Source organism: Fukomys damarensis, unplaced genomic scaffold (assembly GCF_012274545.1).
Source record: "Fukomys damarensis isolate Sample0158 unplaced genomic scaffold, DMR_v1.0_HiC HiC_scaffold_8, whole genome shotgun sequence".
Taxonomy (NCBI): Eukaryota; Metazoa; Chordata; class Mammalia; order Rodentia; family Bathyergidae; genus Fukomys; species Fukomys damarensis.
This window is the reverse complement of record NW_022900920.1, coordinates 7893931-7904941: the sequence shown is the minus strand read 5'-3', so window position 1 is coordinate 7904941 and position 11011 is coordinate 7893931. Positions and strand designations below refer to the sequence as shown.

At 42.9% G+C, this 11011-nt stretch overlaps 1 protein-coding gene across 1 annotated transcript in view; it reads right to left on the bottom strand.

Annotated features, from left to right (window-relative positions):
* Positions 1-718: 718 nt before the first annotated feature.
* Positions 719-11011, bottom strand: part of Tcerg1l (transcription elongation regulator 1 like) — a 199065-nt gene continuing 188772 nt past the window's right edge. Inside the window, exons 11-13 of the mRNA XM_010621463.2 lie at positions 7427-7516; positions 4716-4834; positions 719-1534 (exon numbers count right to left, since the gene is read on the bottom strand). Coding sequence (XP_010619765.2) covers positions 1378-1534; positions 4716-4834; positions 7427-7516 — 366 coding nt within the window. The 3' untranslated portion in view covers positions 719-1377. The remainder of the gene's footprint in view (positions 1535-4715; positions 4835-7426; positions 7517-11011) is intronic.

The window sequence follows — 11011 nt, the reverse complement described above, 5'->3', positions numbered from 1 at the left end:
GCAGCTGAATGTGCTATTAAGAGGTGGGGCCTGGATGGAGGTCAGTTACTAGGGCCATGACCTGACAGGGTACACACTTCTTCTTGACTTCACGGTTCACTCTCTGCTTCCTGGCTGCCATAGGTTGAGCACCTTTTCCTCTGCTATGCCCTTCTGAGGTCCTGTTTCTGCCTTGGAGCCTGCCAACCATGCATGGAAACTATGATCCAATATAAATCTCTTGTTCTTTAAGCTGTCAGTGTCTGGTATTTTGTAACAGGAAAGTGACTAAGACGCTCAATTACCTTCTAATACATGTGGCAAAAGGTGTTCTTATCAAGATTACCGAGGTGAAGGCAGATGAGGAAGCCGTTGCTGTTTGCTATGGAACAAAGACATCATCTCTGAAGAGAGATGCCATAAATCTTGAAATAAATAAATAGATAAATGAAGGTTCAGTGTCTTAAAAAGAGTGCCATTAATTAGCTAAGGTCTTATCAAACATTGTTCTAGTAAGTCGGAGAGCGAGATTTGGAATGAGTGACACTTACACAACTTTACAATAGCACTTTTTCCTCTTAATCCAGAAACTGGATCTCTCTAATTGCAACAATTTTTCTGCTTAGGATGTGATAGAAGACACAACCATAAAAACATACTGTTTTAAAATATTTATTAATTAAAAAAATTTAAAATTTTTATACAAAGATGATGAGAAAAATCTCATGCAAACTCTTGGCATACAATAAAAATAACTCAAATATTAATATGATGATTTTGTACAAAATAATTCTCTATGCAGGACCTCTGCCAACCGACGTGGCTTGCTTTTCCTGGCCTGGATGCCCCTTGCAGGTGAATGAGATCACCCTTAGCTACCTGTGGGTGATCCATGGTCCATGTGGCAAATATTTGCTTGTCACTATGATGAATGATAAAACCCTATTGCTACTACTCAGAAAACAAGACCGAGACCTAGGGACACTGGAGTTAAGAGTTCCTCAACACCACGGAAATCCTGCAGAAATGAAGTAACTCACAAAGGTTTCAGAGAAGTTTGAGATAATCCTTTTGAGAGCTGAAAATGCTTTGAGATCATTATAGACGGTGCCTGGTTCTGCTTAGTTACAAACCTGCCGCAGATTTATAATTTGTTTATATTACAAGTAATTTGCATAATTAAAACAATTAAGGGATCGACATATCATGGCAATTAGAAATGCATCAAACTCTGAACGTTGTACAAAAGAGAGAGCTTCAATATGAAACAGTAATCTTCTGAGAACAAAAGACCCAGCCTGCCTCAGTTCTGCCAGAGAGGCCTCACCCGGCCTCTTCATGATCTGCCCCAGCCATACTCTCAGCTGCCCCACGTATCGTACTGTACTTTTCACAGACTCATCTCATTTTCCGTAGCCTTAGTCTGTTTTCCTTGTCCCGCTTCTTAAGAATAAGTATGAATTGGTTGAAAAAATGTTCTTGGTCTTTTCTTTTTTGAACAAGTCGAAACCTCTGATCCCGGCCATACTTCTCAGCAAACTCTTTAAACGTGGTCCTGGAAAATAAGACAGTTTCTGAGCTACGATCCCTAAAAGTGAGTCCAGGCTGCCCTTTCTGCTTCACCCCTCATTGTTTCTGGGGCCACTGGAGTCATCTTCCATCCTCTGCTCCCAATACGAGCCTGTCTTACCCTGGACTTTTGTTTTTTGTTTTTTTCCTCATTGAGTTTATTGGTACATTTTAGGTATACAGTACAGTTACATTTATTATTGGGATTTGAATATGCCATTCCCTCTGCTCGACACACCTATTTTTTCATTACCCAGCTGGTACCCACTCCTCATTAGAAGCCAGGGTCACTGTGGCTTCTTTGGGAAACTTGGTGTTTCTAGAAGACTGGAGAACTGCAATGGATCTTTCATGGGCTTGGTCAATGCTTTGATGTTATTCAGACTCAGTGTACAATTTGACTTGACCTTCCCACACTGAACAGAGGCACCTTATCTGAGCCTCTGTTCCTCTTTTTTTCCTAACTGAGGAACCTGGTTCTCCACTGAGCCATGGTCAGCAGGTGGGGAGCACGCAAATTATGATGAAATGAAGACATGATTACCACACTTGGAGCCCTGCATAAGAGAATCTGGGGAAGGCCAGGCTCACAGGCATGCAAGAAGCAAAGGGCCAGTGCAAGGAGCAAAGAAATGGCCAAGACTCTGCAGTGACAAGTATCACTTGTGCAAGCTGTGACCTCATCCTACAAGCCTTGAACCTGAAGCCAGAGAAAATGGCAGCAACAGAGTAGCCAAGGTCTACAGGGGCTTGTATGATCCTACGAATCTGTCCTCTAAGCCACAGACGGGTCCCGCCTGCCATCCAGGAGCAGGGGCCAGTCTGGACCAGGTGCCCTGGGACACATGGACCATGTGTTTATTCTTTTTCCACAGGATTCTTGTTTTTTGCTCCATTTCATTTACAGAGCATTTTTTATTTTTCTACAGACATTTAATTATCATCTTAAAGTATTATAACAAATGAACTTCTGTATACATTAACAAGATTGTACTGACACAGCTATTAGAAGAAGAATCAGTATTAGACTCAACCTCATTGTTGTCTACAGACAATGAACCAATTCCAGCCCCATCCAGCTGCCATCTTCCTGTTTTGCCTGTGGGGCACTTGTTTACAGGTTTCTTGGGAAAAAAAAAACAACCGTTTTCCTCTAGTTTTTTCCTCCTTTCTCCCCTTCCTCCCTTCTTCCTTTCCTTGCTTTCATTATTTAACAATTGTGGTGCCACATAGCTGACCACATAGCTAGCACCCACTTGCCTGTGTTTCCTTCCCTGGACTGCATGTGAGAAGTACGGTGGTGAGAGTTATGGGGGCTTGTTATTCCCTCTGCCTATCTTTTCATTTGGGAGCTGTGCAGGGGTAGCTCCTACAAGGTCTTTCCTGGACATCTCTCTGCAGAGTATCTCTGAAGAATAGAGAAATAAAGCTCCATGCTTCTTAGTCATGTTGTGGGACAGTGTTGGCTTCCTATTGGCTCTGGAAAGCTGTTGGGACATCATGTGAGTCCTTGACGGTGCAACTCAGTTCTCCCTCTGGTAAAACAGGGGCACCAGCCAGCTGGCTAGTGTAAGAAGTATCTTCTGAAGGATCTCAGGTATCAACCCCACAGCTGGCTCCTGCAACTCTAGAGCTGTACAGGTCTTGGCCCTCTAGGGACTCAGGACTGCTTGCAAAGCCAACCTTTCTGCAGGGTACTCAGGAAGGGCCTGAGAGGGCAACCCAGATCAGGTTGGAGGTTGGTGTAGTGCCTCAGAGCCCCTTCACAGTCTACAGTGAAGTCCCTGAGTTCCATTCCAGGAGAAATGTTCATTAAATCAGATTCATTCATAAGACCACAAAGTGAATCTTATATAGTACACTTGTGAATGTTCACAGCTTGAATGTTTGGAAGTCAGAGACTTACTATACAACTAAAAGTAGTGGATATTTGCTCTCTCTCTTTTTTTTTTTTTTTTTGGTACAAGAAATCAACCTCGGGACCTTGAACTTGCAAGACAGGTGGCGAAACCAATGAGCTAAATCCTTGGCCCATTTGCTTTTTTTTTTTTTTTTGGTACAAAAAAACAACCTCGGGACCTTGAACTTGCAAAACAGGGGGCGAAACCAATGAGCTAAATCCTTGGCCCCTTTGCTTTTTTTTTTTTTTTTTTTTTTTTTTTTTTTTTTAATGAGTCAAGTAAGGCTAATTTTAAAGAAGCAAGCTTAGGTATTGTTCTAATTCCTAACATGCATTTTCATATTTGTTTTTCTTAGTTTCATGGAATTAATGCTGTATCTGCTATTTTAGGTAGTTTGGGCAACCAGCTTAACTGAAGTCATTTGCCTCAGGAGGTCTGCACTTTATACTCAATCTGGCCAACTGCCATGCCCTCTGGAATCAAGGAAATCAGTGGGGTCTGTGTGGGTAGTGGTGGTGACGACAGGTGCTGGCTTTGCATTTGGGCACTAGATCACAAGCTGGTCCTCATCTAATGAAGGCTCTCTGGTGATTTGTTACTGAGGTCATGGAGTCAGGGATGCTGACATTTTGAAAGCATGCAGGGAGGAAAATGTTAGGGTTTAAATGTTGTATGTGCTAAAGACTTAGTACTAGGGCACTGACCTCATAGATGGATTAGCCCTTTCACTGATGAGTTCATAGTTGAATGGGCTGTTAGAAGGCGGGATCAATGGGAGGAAGCAGGTCACTAGAAGCATGATTTTGAAGGTTTTATGTTTTTCCCAGCCCCTTCCTCTCACTCTATCTGTCATCCTGCTCTCTGCTTCCTGACTTCCAAGTGTTGAGCAGCTTTTCTTCACCACAGCCTTCTGCCATGATGTGTCTGCTTCAGAGCGAGCAGACCATGGGTTTAAACATCTGAAACTCTGACCCAAAATAAACTTTCCCCCTCTTAAACTGTATACGTCAGGTATTTGATCCCAGGGAAGAAAAGCTGACTGATACACAATTCAGTGGATGAGACAGCAACCAAACCTGGGACGAGAAGAAGTTCTGAGGTTCACGGACTGTCAGGCTTCTGCCTCCACTGGCCTTTCAAGAACCCTTTCAATCTCTATAGAATAGCAGGTTACATGATTTAACAAAATAGGTTCTGAAAATCCTCTCACAATGACTGGTAAGTTTCCAGCCCCAGAAAATACCTACTGTATTTCTCCCTCCTTACCTGGGTGACACTTTAGATTCTTCTAGAAGTTTTTTAAATTCTTCTTTGGCTAACAGCAATTTACTTTTCTTTTCTTTGTATTCTTCTTTTATTCTTGTCTTGACAAATTGTTCAAATATCTTAAAACACACACACACACAAAGTATTATGGAACTGCCTACCAGAAATAAAATTTCTATATTCCAAACACTGCATGAAAAACTAGCAAGGAACCGAGGTTAAGCCCCCCCCCAGTTACTGGAGAGATATAACCCGTACACTGCAACATTGTCAGTGATATGGAGGTGTCTAAATAATTAAGCTTGTATTCCCATTGCTGCACACACAGGTACCATCTCTAGGTCAAATATCCCACCAGCTCTACTTCAGGAGTCCTAGGAATGATTTGGCAGCATTCTGTGGGGCTTCATGGAGGCCCATGTCAACTGGGAAACCCTTGGTCTAAAAGCCACCACGCTTCTCATTTGAGATTCTGAGGAGCATCTGCAAGAATGCACAGTCTGTCAAACTTTGACATCACTGTCATACAGCTACTAAGTACATCAGGATACTTAATTTGTCCTAGTCACTTCCTATGGTGATGCAACTGGCCTCTGAGGCTCCAAAAAATAATTTTAACTTGTGAACAGAAAGTAAATTCAAAATCTTTGATTCTCACATGCTAGTGTCTGAGAAAACTATTTTACTTGCTTGAGGCATTAGGGAGTTCTAAGTCACCTTGACCACCAGTGTGAAACACACCCGATAAGACCTGACTGTGGAAACTGTACATTTCCTCATTGACCAGAAGCATGTTTCAGATGCAGACCCAACTGGGAAAACTCTGTTCCTCAGTGAATAGCATGTGAATATTTTCTGGTAAACAAATCTACCTGAGACACGAGGCTATTCTCTCATGGAAGCTAGGAGCCAAATAAAAAGATGAAATCTCTTTTTGCTGTGGTCTACAGAATGCTCATTCTTTTGTTGGAATAATATCAGTCATTATTCTAACATCAGAAAAACTGTCAATTACAGCCTACAAGGCTGGAAGGGGGCACGAAGTTGTTTCATTCCTAATGTTATCTAAGCCTTAAGAATATTAAAAGCAAACGTGATAATTTAAATGTTTATGCAAACATAAATAGAAATATGGATTTAAAAATCCCCAAGTGATTATACAAGTCCAGTGAATAGTAAGTCTGTATCAAGTCTTGGAGATCTTGGAGTGGGACCTCAGTGGGTGGATTCAGCTGTCTCCAGCTTTCCTGCTGTGAGGAAGGCAGGGAGGGGAAAGTGAAGAGCAGGGCAGAGGAAAGCACCTTCTCTGACTCTCTTATGCCTGTGTCTTACTGTTTGCGAACCTATTTTTTAATGGCAGATCTTTGCAGGATTATAAATACAAACTGCTACTTACCTCCTGAGAACTCAGCAGCAGAATGAAATATCCACAAATTTGACTTAAATTTAGAAAATATATTTAATAATATGATTGGCTTATTTTACCTTCAAGCCAAATAGTAAGGTATATTCTCTAGTTGTCTCAAAATTTAAACTAATAAAAAGGGTGAAGGCAGGGTTGTTATCCAAGTAAAAGCATGTGGCTCTGTCATTAATGAGAGTTCTGCTCTATTACTTTTAAATTTGGATGGAAAGGCTGACTGGTTGTGGGTTCAGAGCTCAAAAGAAATATCTGCATCTCTCTCTGCCTGGAACTGTTTATCCATATAATCAGATTTTTCTCTCTTTCTCTCTGTTGCATTTTTTGCCACTATAATATAATGTAGCAGTTCCCCCCCCTAATAAATTATGTCAGTTTTATCCAAAATAGGGCATGGCTTTTTAATAGTGATAGCATTGGCCATTACCTCTACTGTATGCTTTGGTCTAATAAAATGAAACACTTCATGTTACCATAGAAGCAGGCTTCATTAGCACTCCCTGGGCCCTAATCTCTGTTTAGGCTCACTTTATCTTTTTTGGAGACCCCCAGTAGCAGAACAGTTGTAATATTCCCAACAGGATCCTTAGTTTCCCCAGAAAAACACTGTGATAGTAGGTTCTGGGCAGATTCTGTGCTTGCTGCTAGTTCACACAAGTTATTTGTAAAGAGGACTGCGCCTTTTGAAAGTAGCCCAAATATTGTTTCCTTCCTCAGTTCAGCTCCAGTACCACACCTCATGTAACTGCCATGTTTCCCCATCAACGAGGCTGCAGGCATTTAACCAGATGCTCTCTGGATGCTGTAGTACTGCATGGCCGGCTTCCTTCTCTTCCTCCATACGCTCACCCCTTGCTGGCTTGGGGAAAGCTTTCTAGACCTTTCATCTTTTACTTATATTAGAACTGTTCTCTGGACCTCTGCTGTTTCACTATCATTGTGTAAATGCTTAAGTATATGGTATTTTGAACATACTAATTGAAGTCATGTGAAATATGAAATAGGATTAATGTTCCTCAAACTTGCTTTCTCATCTTTGACTGTAAGTGTTTTTATGGGTTGTGACTGGATGGTCAGATAAGAATTATTCCCAGCACAACCCTCTGTACTTCTAAAGTGCTATTCTCAAGCTTACAACTAAAACACACACTCCATAAGCTCTCCCCACCAGTAAAATTAAAACAGCTGGCACCTGTCTGTCAGTAATGACAAGGCTTCCTGGTCTCAGGATAAAGCAGTCATTTTAACTCTGTCTCTGTGGTTGTCATCTTGCCTTACCACACGATGTTACCTGTTTTCTTTCCTCAGAGTTTAGCAGGAGATAGCGTGGGTCAAACACAATTTTGTGTAATTCTTTCTCCCAAGTAGAAAATGCTGACACCTGAAGAGAGAAATTCAATAGAGTTGCTTTTAGCATTGGATCCTGAGCCTGGAGTCATGCTGAAATGATCAATGGTAAAAAAACAGCATTAAGGTACAATGGATTCTGTGATGCAGTGTTGTACAAAAGTGTGAGATATGTCAAACGCTCCATGAGAATCAATACTGAGAACAGTAGAAAAGTTAATTTCTAGACTCATGACAGTACTTCTTCCTTGGGTGTCTTCCAGGGCTAGGTGCCCTGTCTGAAGGCCCCACCGTCTCTCTAGGAAGAACTCCACAGCTTCTCATCTCAAAAGGGGAGAGGACTTTTGTCAGAATTCTCAGAACCCCACGGGTCATGACAGAGGGCAACATCTTGAAAAAGCTGTGGGTTTAACATAATTTTAACTGATTCTTATACCAACGTGTAACATTTTTAGGTAGGTTATTTTAAAAGTAAAGTGTTTTATTTTACAGTAGTTCCAGAGTTCCAAAAATTTTGCCAGTATGTTTATTGCAGGAAGCTGCCATATCCCCAACACCCGGTTTCCCATACTGGCAGTGCTTTATAGTAGTAGGCCAGATTTGCCACCACTACTATTGACCCATCATTATTAACAGAAGCCCGCAGAGTTGAATCTTGTTAGTTTTACTCATTTTTTTTTCTGTCCCGGAATCCCACATGCCATCGATGCCACATCCCCTCGTGCTGTTCTAGACTGCCATGGTTTCTCACGCTGTCCTTGTTTTTGATGGCCTTGACCATTTGGAGGAGTGCTGGTCAGGTTTACTGTAGGGTGTCCATCAACTTCAAGTTCTCTGAGCTTTTACACAGGTTTAGACAGTGGTTATGGATTTGCACAGAGAGAGGCCACTGAATGACTGTGGCCTTTTTAACACCTCTTATCCTAGGGTACCCAGCGTGATTAGTGGACCTGGCCAGCTGACTGACCAGGTGTGTCAGGTGTCTCCACTATCAGATGTGGAATTCTTGTGAAGGGATATTTGTCCATCCTTCGCATGAATAAGATTCGTTGGGTCATTTCTTTACATCTGTATCAACCCATGGAGCTGTAGCTCACACTTCTGGTTATAATCCAATACCACTTAGGCTATTTTGCTGCTCAAACGGTCCCAGCTTTGGCCACTGGGGGCTCTTCGGTTGGCTAAAGCATGTCTGGCATGTGCACATCATCCTGCCTCGTGAAAACTCCTTCACTTACTAGCACTACCCAATGCTCCAGATTCTCCTCATGTGGTTCCCTTCTGTAGCATTCAAATCAGACAATCCTTCAAGAAGCCCAGGTCCTATTATTAGAGAATGGAAAGTGAAACTAGGGTCTAGGTACTGGTTTGTCACTACGGAGATGTTGTTGCTTTCAGACTCTTAGTCTGGGAAGGGGATATTTAAGTCATTTAAATAATTTATTTGTTTTAAAACACTGGCTTAAAATTGACTATGCTTTGCTCCCATGCTGGATGAGAGGATTTAGAGAAAATAAATCAAGGACTTTGCCATCAGTAACCCCCTGGTTCAGGGTAAGGCAGATGAGCAAACCAGCGGACTTCCAGAATATTTCAGTGCCACAGGACGCACCTTTAGATGAGAGAGGAGACAACACAGGTGCATCCCTGGAAGCCTGCAAGAATGGAGACTCTGGAGTATGGTTATTCACCATGGCTGAGGAAGGGGCTTAGGGAGCTGTTCCAGGAGTGGATGTCTATGGGGACAAAGGATGAGGTTCCTGGACTATGTATGAGGACGGCAGAAACTACAAGGGCTGAATGTGCCTGAGGTAAAGACGCCCATGGAGGAGTTGGGAAGAGGCAGCAGACAGAGGCATCCATGGGAAGGTCTGCAGCATGATTAGGAGTGTTGACATTATCCTGAGAGCAATGGGAAAAGAAGGGTAGGGTGCATTTTAAGAAGGCCTCTCGGGGATCTGGGCAGGGGATGATTCCTGGGAAGGGTGGGGATGAAAAGCTAATTAAAAATTTAGAAAAACAAGACATCATTTATGTTCTTAATACATCTCTGGTAGAAGTACCATTTTAATAAACATGCATATTTGATACACCATAACAGATACATTTCCTTATTTGACAATTACTGTCTTCAAAAAAACAAAACAAAAGCTCTTTCTGCCATCTCCACAAGCTCTATTTTTAGGAGAGGGATGGGACGACATGGCTCCACTCAGGGAAATTTTTCAGGTGGACAAAACTTTATATTACATTGGTACTGGCAGGAGCTGGGGGCTGAGCTCTCTGGGAAAGTGCCACAGCGGATGGTTCTTTTTTCCTTAGACAGGAACTCTTGCCAACATGAGTGTGTGGAGGTGTAATGAAGAGAAGCTATGGCCGCTCAGCCAGTCAGATGGGCACGTTTCCCTCAGAACGAAGGGTGGAAAATGGCTTGGAACTGGTGTCACAAAACTAACTCCAGCAGTGTGTTCAGAATCTTTGGAGGTTTAGCGGTATAATAGAACAAATGTTAAAAATAATCATAAACTGGGCATGGTGGAGCATGCCTGTTATCCCAGCACTTGGGAGGCCGAGGCAGGAGGATCACTGTGAGTTCAAGACCAGCCTGGGCTACATAGTGAGTTTCAGGTCAGTATCAACTACATAGTGAGTCCCTGTCTCAAAAAACAAAAATCGCACACGCACACACACACACACACATAATATTCCAAAATGAATTAATAATCTACATAGAAAGCAAAGTAAACTGTCTGTACAACTACAATTTACAAAATATTTCCTTTTAATGATGTTTCCAATGTCCTGTCTAAAAAATAACCTTCTTTGAAAAATCAGGGAGTCTTTCTAGGTTGAGCAGCAAGATGACCTGATGGTTGCAGTAGTCATTGGGTGTAAGGTTGAAACAGGTATCTCCCGGTGGCTCCTGTTTCTCAGCATCATTCTTCCATCCTCAGCTCCCGCCTCCTCCCACACTGGCCTCTGAGTCCTCAGTCAGCCGCCCCTTAGGCTAGGTGCCCGAGGTCCTCCTGCTCAGATTCCAGGTCCCCTCCAAGCTTTAATGTGGCTGTGACCACAGGGGCCACACAGTCCCTCAAGCACCCCCCCCAGGCTGAGAGACACTGGAGAGGGGAAGACCCCTTCCCAAGGTGTGTCGTAAGCCCGGTGGCTGTCTCTGTGGACAGAGGAGACATGCCCCAGTCAGACTCACCAGAAGGTAACCGGGGTCTCGTGCAAGAGGAAGCAACACCACCCGGGGTGCTAACCATTTGCAAAAAAAACAACCACAGAAAACCACTCCACCTTCACTCCCATTTCACCAAAGCTTCTCCAGAAACAGAAAAGAAGGGATTCTGTGTTGATCTTGGCGATGATTCAGTTTTGAGACAAATGGATTCCATTTAAGTGAAGTGGTGCAGGAGAGTTCAGAGACGGCTGGAAAGTGCACCAATGTTAGTGCTGTCAGCGCCCAACACCTGCCAGTCAGCTCGGGTTATTACTCCTTGGACAGACCCGGCAGGTGGGAGCACTG